General features: G+C 40.4%; 1 protein-coding gene across 5 annotated transcripts in view; it reads left to right on the top strand.

Moving 5' to 3' along the window:
- rbfox3a (RNA binding fox-1 homolog 3a) overlaps positions 1-13,438 on the top strand; it is a 139,108-nt gene that overhangs the window by 25,772 nt on the left and 99,898 nt on the right. For 4 of the 5 annotated variants that reach the window (XM_068004508.1, XM_068004509.1, XM_068004510.1 and 1 more), the window contains exon 2: positions 3,428-3,568. In XM_068004508.1, coding sequence (XP_067860609.1) covers positions 3,428-3,568 — 141 coding nt within the window. The remainder of the gene's footprint in view (positions 1-3,427; positions 3,569-13,438) is intronic. The other variant, XM_068004513.1, reaches the window with a different exon arrangement.

Here is a 13,438-nt window from a genome sequence, read left to right as displayed (position 1 = left end):
CGTAAGGAGATATTAGGACAGCTTGGTCAAAGAGGTAGGTTTTAAGGAGCAACATAAAGGAGGAGAGAGAGGTAGAGAGATGGAAAGGTTTAGGGAGGGAATTCCAGAGCATAGGGCCTAGGCAGCTGAAGGCACGGCCGCCAATGGTGGGCAAGAGGCAAGAATTGGAGGAGCCCAGAGATCTCGGAGGGTGTAGGGCTGGAGGAGGTTACAGAGATAGGGAGGCGTGAGGTCTTGGAGGGATTTGAAAACAAAAATGAGAATTTTAAAATTGAGGCGTTCCTGGACCGGGAGCCAATGTAGGTCAGCGAGCACAGGGGTGATGGGTGAATGGGACTTGGTGCGAGTTAGGATACGAACAGCAGAGTTTTGGATGAACTCAATTTTATGGAGGGTGTAAGACGGGAGGCCAGCCAGGAAAGCATTGGAATAGTCCAGTCTGGAGGTAACAAAGGCATGGATGAGGGTTTCAGCAGCAGATGAGCTGAGGCAGGGGCGAAGACGGGCAACGTTATGGAGGTGGAAGTAGGCGGTCGGTAATGGAGCGGATATGTCAGGGATCATCTCAGGGTCAAATAGTTCTGGATCAGCTTCAGACACCAGGGAGAGGTCTGGAGCTAGTGGCTAGGGATTGGAGTTTGCAGCGGGGACCAAAGACAATGGCTTTGGTTTTCCCAATCATGTGGGAACATAGTGTGCCTACATTTTAATTAGACTCCCTCTCTGATACTGTTCTTTGTTTACCAACAGATAACTATTATCCCTATTTTAAACCATGCAAAGTAAGAACCAGCATCCCTGGTGACTGACTGAGACTTTACACCTGGTATTGTGTTTTCTCACGTTTTAGTAGATACGAGCAGGTGGATTATTTTGGATGGTTTTATTCTCTCCCAACTGTCATTACACTGTTCACGTAGAATCTTGAGCAGTGTAATGACAGTAGAGGATTGTGTGATTCAAATTCCTAGCAGTAAAGTGAGGGAGTGAAACGTGTCCATAGACTAGTTGTGATAGTCATGACCTTTGCACCAAGAGTATTTTATTTGAAAACTTCCGTCAAGTGATTGTCCACAAAATACCAAAACTGACAACAAAGGACCTTTTTAAAAAGTGAAGAAAATAAATTAAGCTGAAATAATCAAGGAGAGACAGTACCTGCTGGGAGCTCTCCCACTGCCAGAGAGCTCTACATGCAGTTGCTTGTGGCATATAATTGTTATAAATTTCACAGCTGTCTAACACAGCAATGACAGACTAGGATTTGTTTGATGCAAGAAAGCCTTTATAAAGAATACCGCTCTATACTGACAATAGCAATATTGTCCAATCCCATTAATCTTGTTATTTTCCAGGGAATGTAATGTTTTTCCTATTGATTTATCACAATTACTATGATTGTCATGAGTTATTATTAGTACAACAGGGAAAAACAGATCTTGTTGATTATCATATTGGGTTTTTACATATTACAGTACCACAACATCCTTATCCTGGTGTTCTGTGAGTAAAGTGCACACACATAAACCAGCTGCAATTTAACATTTTAATAAAATAATTTTTTAAAAAATCTTAGCAATTAGCAAGTGTGCAGTTTAAATGGAACTTCACAGCGTGCAGGATAAGTGCAATAGCAAGAGTTTTATTTTCAGTAAACTCGCTGTGCAAGTCATGGGGTTCTTATGTATCACAGAAACCCTCCACTATGTTTAAATAATAACGGAGGACTGTGTTGATGTTCTGAAATACAAGGTTCCAGAACAAGTCCCTCGTCAGTCAGTTTATCCTCAGTACCTAAGCACATTATCTGCAGAATCCATTGTTACCAGTCGATCACAGTTTCTTTTCTGGTTTGAATCACCGCCTTGTTCTTCTCATCCTTTGCAACCTTAAAAAAAAACTGCTTCAGCTCAAACATTAACCCTCCATTGCTGCTGAGATACCGGGGGGTGAGGGTAGTTGACATCCCATCACATGTTACAGCTTCATGAGATAATTCTCAATTGAGCTCGACTGTCTATAATCAAACTTAGTGGTTGTGTGTGTTCAGTCTTACTGAATTAGGAAGAAATAAAAAGAGAGAAAGCTGGAAGTCTAAATATTAGAAATGCACAGCAGGTCGATCAGCAGCTAAGGAAGACAGGTCAATGTTTTAAGGCACGAGTCACTTATAAAAATCAACATAACTATAAATTAAGTCTATTTAAATAAATTGAAGACATCATATTAATTTATGCATAATCACATATTTTGTGCAATTGAGGTACTTATCTGTGATTATGCATAAGTGAATTGAAATCAGTTCTTCCATTATATGTGGGCTATGTATAGGATTTTTGATCCTGGGAAATTTTGGATACTTGGTTTCACTTGAAAGTAATGATTTCCTCAGCATGCATTATTTCTAAGGTTTTTCTTAACACAACAGTTGCACAAGTTTAACTTTAATGAAGTGCCCGCGTTACAGTTTTTCTTTTCTGGTTAATTAGACTTTTTTTCCCCCAACGTTTAACTGAAATTTGATTCTGGAAGAGAGTGTCAGCAGCAGTGTGAATCCTGGTCACATGGTGCAGCTTGCTGTGGCCAAATATGGTCCTTGGGGAAAAAAAACTGCGTTCATGTTGGTATTCTCACATTGTTGTAGAGGACACGGCTATTTCATAAGTTACAATAATCATGCAAATATATTTCTTTGCCACTTAATGAAATGCACTGTATTCTGAAACCTTCTGGCATGCTGCACAGTTCTAAAATATTGAATTACATAATAGAAGACAATTAGGTCATATAGCAGAGCTGGGCCCATGATGCATTTTTTTTGTGCATGAATATTTTTAATCATGAAGATGGACCCATAACTGAACGAAGATGTCATCTGATTAGATTTTTGAGTGTGATGATTGTAGAAAAATCATCAGCACCTCTTCAGAATATACTGAGAACTCTTTAGATCCTCTTGCTGTTTGGTTTGCCATGATCACAAAATAAGGCACGTGGTATTGCAACCTATTACAAAATGGAACAATTAGCTTCATGTAATCACAGTGGATGTAAAGGGCCACTTTATATGTTTGCATGTAGACCAGTTCCTAATTAACCCTATTTTCATATCCGTATTTGGTTTACAAGTGATCTATAAATACTCAAATTGCCCTTTGTTCCATTTCTCTGGGTCATATAGAACAGTGCACGTTCCAACAGTAAGTAGATTGTATTCTAAAAGAGGACAGGAGAAGGAATGGGACCGTGACTAATGGGGAAGGCATGCAAATATGGCTCGTTCAATTTGACAGGCAATTTGGATTCAAAATGGCTATTCTAGGCATGAGAACGCCTAACCTGACCTAACCTCACTTTTGTGTCATGGCTGGCATGCGTTCCATGTTACTTGCCTATCGTTTTATAATTTTCGATCCTGTTTTCCCAGCAGACAGATGAAGCCGCACAGACAGATTCGTCACAGCAGCTACAGTCATCAGAGACCACAGAGAAACAGCAGCCCAAAAGGTTACATGTCTCCAACATTCCCTTCCGATTCAGAGACCCTGACCTGCGACAAATGTTTGGGGTAGGTGCATAGCTTTTAATCATAGATTAAGCAAGGACCCTCCCTCTTTCAGAAATTCTGAGCTCTCACTTGTGTATTCACACTAGTTCAGTATTCTATAATCAAGCGCATTGGAACTAGACAGCACAATCTTTATTGATTGAATGGTTTACAGATTGGTTGATTGATTGTAATTTTACAGGACAAAGAGATGGTAGCAATTTATTGTGGCAGTGTCAGCACACTGCAAAAAGGACTTTAATTCGGGATTTTGTTTTTAACTCCAACGTTTCCAATCAGGTGATTTGAAGAAGCTATATTCTTTACTTTGACAGTTCTACTACCAATCTGTTAAATGCAAATGCGTTTAAAACTATTTTTGTGAATTAATTTGATGTGGAATAGCACTCCTGCTATCTACCAAGGCTGTCGCAGCATGAGGTTGAGACAGGTACAGCTGTGTGTTCCTGCTCACTTATACCCAGACCCTATCTCCCAAGCAGTGAATGGTACAGTTACAGGCGTTGGTTTGCTTGATAATGGAAATAGTCGATTGAAGCAGAGAACAAACACATTTGTGGTCATTTTAACCTAAGTCGCCGGGCGGGAAACCCATGGGATCGGGTGGATTGCTGGTTTTACACCCCGCCCAATGACTTCAATAGAGAGCAAAATCGGGCGGGGTATAAAACCAGTGTTGCACCCGATCCCATCAGTTTCCCTACAGTTGGGTTAGGTTAAAATTGGCCCCATTCATTCTAGAATTGGTTGGGTTAGGCATTTGATTTTGTAATCCTTTACATGTAAAATTGAAATTACGTGATTATATTTTTAAAAAACACTAATCTCAGAAAGAATGACAATACATGAGTACCAAATTTTAAAAAATAAAATTAACAGGGCATATAGTTCATTTGAATTAAATGCTCTAAATCCCCAATTAAGTGATTCTTCTGGAGAACTAAAATTAGGTCACAGTATCACATGACCATGCATTTGTAAAGCAAACAAGACATAGAAGGTTAGATTTTCCAATTAGTGGGAACAACCCCACCAGCACAAAATGGACAAGTGGGAATTGGCAAATTGGTTCTCGACAGGTCCTACTCGTAACGTGCACTGTGCCATTTACTGCTTGGCGGTGGCTTCTGCTATACTTCGGTCACACACAGAATGCATGAGACTTTTGGCCTGTAGCCATCCATTTTCTGAGATCGTGATAAAAGTTCTGCCCAGTGCTAATTGCACCCATTGAATAAGCATTGCAGGTCAGCATCAACAACACCTTTGCGGAAGTGCCTTCTAAAAGCTGAATTGCTCCAGTAACAGTTGCTGAAAGTGAACTTAAAAGTTAGGAGTTTTTGCATTCAGTGCTCCCCAATCCTTCATTTGATGGAAGAGTAGAAAATGACCAAAGAAGGGATGATGGGGAGATGCAACTGCACTAGAGGTGGTCTGTCTGTACCTGCTATTGCCTAAAACTGGTCTGTGCATGGCTTCCTGGCAATGTCAGATAAGAAGAGTCTTTGTTTCAAATGGATCTACAGATGACTTTCAGTAAAGTGACAGTCAAGATCACCACTGCCCTCAACTTTTCTTCCTTCACCTCTGCAATATAATCCAATTTGCAGGACACAGATGCAGCAATCTTGGCATTCTTCGCCACATTGCTAGATTCTTCAAAGTCCCTGGGGATTAGTGATGGCATCCGTATTGTCCTCTGAGCCCCAACATCAACTGAAAGCAGTTCCACTTCACCAGTGTTCAGCTGGTCAGTTATCAGGTGGTCTTGATCAAACTGGTCACTGCCCACTTCCCATGCAGAAGTCACAATGTTTTCATTCTAAGGCCGCCTGCTTATTTGAAGACAAAGGCAAACTGCAAAGATGACTCCTCAGAGACCAAGTTTACCTCTTGCAGTCATGGCTAATGACACATTTGGGCCTGCCACTGATAGAAGCACAGCACAGATAAACTGAGCCCATGCAGCTACTCAGAACCCTATTGAGAATACCATTGATATCCCGAAGCAGCGCTTCAGATACCTCAGCAGGTCTAGGGCCAGCTTACAGGGTATTCCCTCCGCTGTCTCCAGGATCATCATCATCTGCATGCTGCACAATGTTGCAATACAAAAAGTCCTAAGCATGAAAGAGGAGAAGCCCAAACTGCAACGAAGGCTACATCAGAGCTCAGGCAATAGTCAAGAGGGCATCGTCACAGTAGCACTTTGCAATCAGGAAACTGGTGCTTCCAGGCAGACACAGGATACATTCAACTAAATACTTAAGCTTTTGTTCGCTCAGAAAGAAACTTTCTGGACAAAGGTCAAATATAGTACAAATGAAAACAGAAAATGGGGATCTTGCCCAGGAATTCTGCACTGCTCTCCTATTGGGTGGACATCCCAGAGTGCCAAATAGGTCATTCCTCGTCGCACCCACCTTATGGATCCACATCCCCAGTTCACCATCTATGATCTGTGGGGTTCACCAGCTGCAGCACTCCCCAGCACCTACCACATATTCAGTTTGCTGGCTTAGAATTGTATTTTCCTTCCAATGACCACGTCCCTTAAATGACTGCTGCAGCCCTTCAAATATCTGGAGCAGCACAGACTCGTCGGCCTGCATGAGCTCCCAGAAGGAGCCGTCTCTGTGGGCAGGAGCAGACGCACGATACTTAATGTGGACTGAACCTGGATTTTCAGGTGGGCGTGGCTGAGCATGCTACTTTGGGCACTTTTGTGCAACATTCCTGCCTCAGGTGCGCCAATCATTTCAACTATGCAATGTTTGACTGGTCAGTGGGAAGAATTGTAATGTTCTGAATGAGTGCATTAAGACTACAATGTGATTGTCGTCTAAGACTTGCCTCATGCCATAGGTAAGTAGCACTTCAGCTGACGACACAGCATTTTTTGGTTCTTCACATTAACTGCTCATAGTAGTTTACCTCTCCCAGAGGTCAGATGGCTGCCAACTGCACTAAATTATTTATAAATTTAAACCCAGACTTCGTGTTTGTCCTTCCCCAGCAGAATCTAATAACTACACATTTATATTGAATCTGCAGATTATGAGGCATCTTTTCCTCTGGGTATTAATTTGAATTAAGAAGAAAAAGTGGATGATAATAAACAAGACTGGTAGAATGTGGTAACAGACTTTTTGTCCATTATTACTGTTACTCTGAGTCTTGCTCACAGCCTAGAATGAGTGTAAGTAAATTAATGAAAACGAAAACAAAAACTAATGTGCTTGTTAAGGAGTCTGAAACTTTGTTAAAGGCGTGTCCTGAAAAAATCCTGTAGAATTTGCATGAATGAAGAATGAAGAAGGAGCAATATAATGAAACATGAGTCTAGGACCCAGATTCAGAATGGGAATTAGTTATACAAGAGATGGTCAATATTTGAATGCACCAGCATTGTCAAGTGAATAGTGCCATGGAATTTTAAGCCACGCCAAATGGCGGCTTATTCATATTCCAGCAGGAACTGGAGGAGAGGGTGGTCCACTAGTGCAGAGGACAGCAGAGGTGACCTCGTCACAGAACTAACTGTCCAGGGGATGGATCTAAAGTACCTTCCTGGACATGATGGTGGACCAGTACATTGAGACTAATGCTCAGTAGGGATGCTGTGGCTGAAGTATGCAATCTGCTGCATGAAGACAATGTCCATTCAGGCACAGTCAACCATCCATACTGCAGTGAAGATGCCATCAACTCTTACATCACTTAAGCCAGTCACCATGCTATCCACTGCTGCATAAAGCAAGTGACTTGTGCCCTATTTCATCATGCACCCATCTGATGGCTTTCCCAAGGTACAGGGCATCATTTGCTGTAAGTATGTAGTACGTACATATCAGCAGTTCTGTTTTAATACACAAAATGGTACACGACCCATGCCAGAAAATAATGTTTGTCAAGGCACACTTCACATGGTGTGTTCATTCTGAGGCAAACCTGACATAGCTCTTTGAAGGCAAATGAAGGAGGGAAGAGTGGCTGCTGGGATATATGCTTGGCATATGTCTAAAGGTTTCTATTGCCTAGTTCTTCTCCTAGCCCCATTGAGCTCCACAATTTACCACTATTACTTACCACAGGCAGATTTTCAATAACTGCTTTTTCTGCTTTGTTTTGCTAACATTTTCTTTTCTGTACAGTAAAATAATGACAAACAAAGTAAATAGGTTGCCATCTGCATTCTAATAGCGTACAGAGGAATGTCATGCAAACGCATTAAGGATTTGTCTGCTAATGTTGCCTGTAATAGTTTCTAGCCTGTGATGTTTGCGTGCTTGTGCTCTCCATGTTTAACTTGCTTTTCTCATATTTTCACTGCTTTTGAGTTGTGAACATCTTCCCATCCCTTCTCTGTGTGTCCCACTCCCAAGTGCTTCTTAGCTGAGGGCTTAGAAGTGAAGGATAGCCACTGAGCCAATGGCCCAGCAGCATGGAATTAATAAAACCACCTATCTGTAACTGAAACTTCCTCTAACATACCTACATCAGTGAGAGGGAGCCATGTGCATGATTCAGTGTTTGGGATGCAGTACCTGGTGCCACCGAACTGCTGCTGACATGAGAGGCAACTGGCTGCTCACAAGATTCTGCATGCATGCCAGTGTTGGAAGTTATACCCTCATGAGGCTCCCAAACCTTCTAAGCTGTGGGACTTCCACATCCCAAGAATGTTTTTTTAAATCTGAGTGGTGATCTTACAGAGGTGTATAAGATGGTATAGAAAAGGTGAATCTGAAATATTACTTCAATTTGTGAGACAAGGACAGGGAGACATGGGTTCAAACTAGCCAAAGGTAACTTTAACAGATCAAGAAGTTCTTCTTCACTCAGAGAGTGATCAACATTTGGAATAGACTTCCCTCTAAAGTGATGAAGTCAAAAATGCTGGATGCATTTAAGAAACAATTGGCGATTGCAATGGGGGTGGGGATTTTATGGTGCACTTGGGTGCAAGAACTAATATCGGCCAAATAATCTTCCTCATCCATAATTATCTTGTGTTGTATTGTAATAACATGAATCATTCAGCAATTGTGCTCAATTAGTATGCATGGACACATTAATGTATGATTAATATGGTGCACAACATTTGGTTTTCATAGTCATCTGCATGCTCCTCCAACTTCCTCAGGTCCAACATCTTTTAAAGCCTCTCTCTCAATTCATTGAACAAGTCTGTTCTCACATGTCATTCATGGTATCTCCTGGGAAGGTCCACCTCTTCTTAAAGTCCTTGTCCTCCAATTATGTGCCAGTTTTGCCTTTAACAATGAGAGCAATATCGATTAAGTTAGGGTAAATAGGGAAAATTCAATGGCCATAAAATGGGCCAAAAATGGGTAAATATGTCCATCGTGGACATATTTGAGTACAGTGGCACAATGAAGCTAACTTATCAAATGCATATATTTAATCCCTGTACATTCTAATTCTGATAATTCTAAGTCATCATTTGGTAACTTGAATTAAATAATGTTTAAAAAAAAATAGAATTTAGTGCAAGAAAATTGAATTAAGAGGAGTACTCCATCATGTCCATGTTGGTACAAGATGCTTTTATCACAGTCGGTAAGCATGAACCCTTTAAAGTTATAATGTATATATGTCTATCATCACCATATCTGTCCTTGGTTGATATTCACAATAATATTGTAGCCTCACCTATTTTTTTTCATCTTGTGAAGGTTCTCACTGTTTTAAAAAAAAAGTCAGGTATTTTCTGTAATGTGCCATCTACTATCAGCTGCAAGCCCTAGTCATTACATCTGGCTTTATGAATTGGATACAGAGCCATAACTACAAAAATTGAACTCTCTTGCACATTCCACAGTTAAGTGACAATTTAGATGCTTCAGCTGTATAAAAGCAGCCTTATTACTGGTGTTATTACAGCGGCATTATTAAACGCGTTATGATCGGCTAGTTTTCTGTCCTGTTATCAGATTCTTGTTTCATAAAATCAACCACAAACATATCATGGCCAACTACATTTTAATTGGTGGATGATAAAATCTACAAAAAATAGCATTAAAAACAATTTTTTATCAAAAGAGGAAAATATCTTTCATGGCGTGGTAACCATTTTTGTAATTGTGAATGATTTTCATTAGTAAAGAAACCTACTGAATAGAAAAAGAAAAATCCCAGTTCAGCCCAGATTCCTAGCATTTAAAGTATTAGCCTAGATTTTCTTTCTGCATGATTGCCAGTGGAAGTGTGGCTTGTCCTCCCAAGTGACCTGGCACTGACCCCTCTCAAATTTCTGGTGTCACTTTGTTTAAATAACAAAGGCAGATCCCAGCTGCATTGCCATTTCTGTTTGAGAGCTCACCATCGGGGCGTTGGAGGGGCAGGAATTAAAGTGCCCCTGCAGGTTTCCAACACCTGCAGCAACTTAAAGGGCCGAGCAACATTTCCAAATGCGATCGTAGAGCTGCCTCCACTTGTAAACTGAAATTCCAGCAATAAGGGAAAGAACATGGCACATCCCTCTCTCCATTAAAGTGTTTGCTGTTGTCAATTAAAGTTACTTCCACGTTTTCCATCACATAGCAATGCTGGGAGCCTGGTGTGTACGGACGTGAGTTACATTCAACGTTTCTGAGGTGGTAGTGATGGGAAATACGATGAAATGCGTCACACCATCATTACTGCTTCATTCCAATATTTGGGCAAGTGCTTCCGTGTTCGGCAGAAGTGACACTGGAAAATTCAATGGCCATAAAATGGGCCAAAAATCAGCCAGTCCTTTAAGGGAGATCTTCCCCACTGACTCTGAGAACTGCAGCATATTGTAGCCATTTTTTGGGATGGGTAAGTTGTCTTCACACATTGGAGTCTATACACCATCTATTGTTGAGAGGCTAGCATGCATATTCTCACATGAAGACATCATTCTAAAACTATAAAGGTCCATACTTAGCCATGAGAAGTCTGTGAATTTGCATAGATTATTCTCAGAGAAATAACGATCGCTTTTTGGGTTAATGGATATTCATTACCATTGGTAAATGGCAAAGATAAAATTCAAATATATGCAAATTCTTGTACTTTCAATTACAAACTGTATGTACTTCAGGGGACTGTCATTAGTCTTTCTCTGCTCCCAGCAACCTCCAGGATTAAATTTGTGAGAAGCCTGTCCTTGTTACAGTCACTACCGACCATGTCCTAATATACAAAAAAAATCATAAACCTTTGTTAGAAGTTTATCAAAGTAGCTACATGATTTTTCTAAGCCTCTCCTCCCAATCTGAATAAAAATCCAAAGTTCATCAGGTGATGTATGCAGATTCCTGGTAGTTCAATTACAAAAATTGATGCCGCGTCATGTTTATTCATTTAAAGGGACAGTGTATTCACAAAGCAGTGTTTGGCAAACCTTTTCCATTTATTTACAAACAGGATGATAATGGTGTAAACCATTTCAATACACATCATGTTAGTGTCACATGATTTCACTTTCATGCTAAGGTATTCTATACATTCTAAAACTAGTCACTGCGCTTCAAAGTAACGTGTCTAGGAAGGGCTTTGAGATGCTTCTGAGAAATGTGAAAATGACATTCTATAAATGCAGAGTTTATTTTTTCATATATCAAATTTGATGTAGTGGTGATAACGGAGACCTGGCTCAAAAAAGGGCAGGATTGTGTACTAAATATTCCTGGATACCAGGTGTTCAGGAAAGATAGGGAAGGGAAAAAAGAAGGGGTGGTGGCAGTATTGATTTAAGGAGAATATTGCAGTGCTGGAGAGAGAGGACATCCTTGAGGGGTCAAAGACAGAATCTATTTAGTTAGAGTTAAGAAACAATAGAGGCACCATTACACTTCTGGGTGTATTCTATCGGCCACCAACTAGCGGGAAGGATATAGAGGAGCAAATTTGCAAGGAAATTACAGAGAGGTGTAAGAACTATAGAGTAGTGATAATGGGGGATTTCAACCATCCTAATATAGACTGAGACAGTAATAATGTAAAGGGCAAAGAGGGGGAGGAATTTCTGAAGTGTATTCAGGAGAACTTTCTTGATCAGTATGTTTCCAGACCAACGAGGAAGGAGGCATTGCTAGATCTAGTTCTGGGGAATGAAGTGGGTCAAGTGGAGCAAGTATCAGTGGGGGAACATTTAGGGAACAGTGATCATAGTATCATAAGGTTTAGATTAATTATGGAAAAGGACAAAGAGCAATCTAGAGTAAAAATACTTAATTGGAGAAGGGCCAATTTCACTGAGGTGAGAATGGATCTGGCCTGGGTAAATTGGAATCCAAGATTGGCAGGCAAAACTGTAATCGAATAATGGGCGGCCTTTAAAGAGGAGATGGTTTGGGTACAGTCTAGGTGTATTCCCATGAGGGGAAAAGGTAGGGCAACCCAAGTCTGAGCTCCCTGGATAACGAAAGAGATAGAGAGTAAGATGAAGCAGAAAAAGGGGACATATGAAAGATGTCAGGTTGATAACACAAGTGAGAACCAGGCTGAATATAGAAAGTATAGAGGAGAAATGAAAAAGGAAATGAGAGGGGCAAAGAATGAGCATGAGAATAGACTGGTGCCCTAACATAAAAGGGAATCCAAAAGTCTTCTATAGGCATATAAATAGTAAATGGGTAGTAAGAGGAGGGGTGGAGCCGATTAGGGACCAAAAAGGAGATCAATGCATGAAGGCAGAGGGCCTGGTTGAGGTACTAAATGAATACTTTGCATTTGTCTTTACCAAGGAAGAAGATGCTGCCAAAGTCACAATAAACAAGGAGGTAGTTGAGATACTGGACGGGCTAAAAAATTTATAAAGAGGTACTAGGAAGGCTGGCTGTATTTAAAGCAGATAAGTCACCAGGTCCAGATGGGATGCATTCTAGATTGCTGAGGAAAGTAAGGGTGGAAATTGCAGAGGTGCTGGCCATAATTTTCCAATCCTCCTTAGATATGGGGGTGGTGCCAGAGGACTGGAGAATTGCAAATGTCACACTCTTGTTCAAAAAAGGATGTAAGGATAAACCCAGCAACTACAGGCCTGTCAATTTAACCTCAGTGGTGGGGAAGCTTTTAGAAACGATAATCAGGGATAAAATTAATAATCACTTGGACAAGTGTGGATTAACAAAGGAAAGCCTGCACGGATTTATTAAAGGCAAATCGTGTTTAACTAACTTGATTGAGTTTTTTGATAAAGTAACAGAGAGGGTTGATATTGTGTATATAGACTTTCAAAGGCATTTGATATGCTCCACATGGACCTCCTCCCACCATATATTTGCTGAAGACAAGTTGGAAACTCCTGAACCAATAAGTCCGTTGAGCATCACATTCCTCAGAAATGAGTATGTAACAGAGCTGAATCATTGGGGGTAATTTTAACCTAACCCGCCTGTTGGGAAACCCATGGGATCAGGTGGAATGCTGGTTTTACACCCCGCCCAATATTCCTCTCCACTGACTTCAGGTGGAGTGTAAAACCAATTTTGCACCCAATCCCGTCAGTTTCCCGGCAGGCTGATTTGGTTAAAATTACTTCCAATATGTCTGTGCATGCTTTCATTTTTAGGAGTTGATTATATTCATTGAACACATTAATACCCAGAATTTCAGCACAAAAGGCTGTTTTGCATTGAGTGCATCTAGACACTCTGAAAATAGCAAATATTCTTGTAACACATTTCTAATTTCTAGAAACATTTACTTCAGAATGATTTAAAATTCACTGAAGTAACTTTTATATTTGAATTATTTCTACAGAGTATCTATAATAATTATTGGTTTTAAAATAAATATTTCACTAGCCTGTCTGAAGGTGCTATTAACTGAAAATACTACCTAAGAGTAAATATGTGGAATATGATAAATCAT

The sequence above is a fragment of the Heptranchias perlo genome, chromosome 23 (assembly GCF_035084215.1).
Source record: "Heptranchias perlo isolate sHepPer1 chromosome 23, sHepPer1.hap1, whole genome shotgun sequence".
NCBI classification, from domain to species: Eukaryota; Metazoa; Chordata; class Chondrichthyes; order Hexanchiformes; family Hexanchidae; genus Heptranchias; species Heptranchias perlo.
This window is presented reverse-complemented; position numbering and strand designations above follow the sequence as displayed.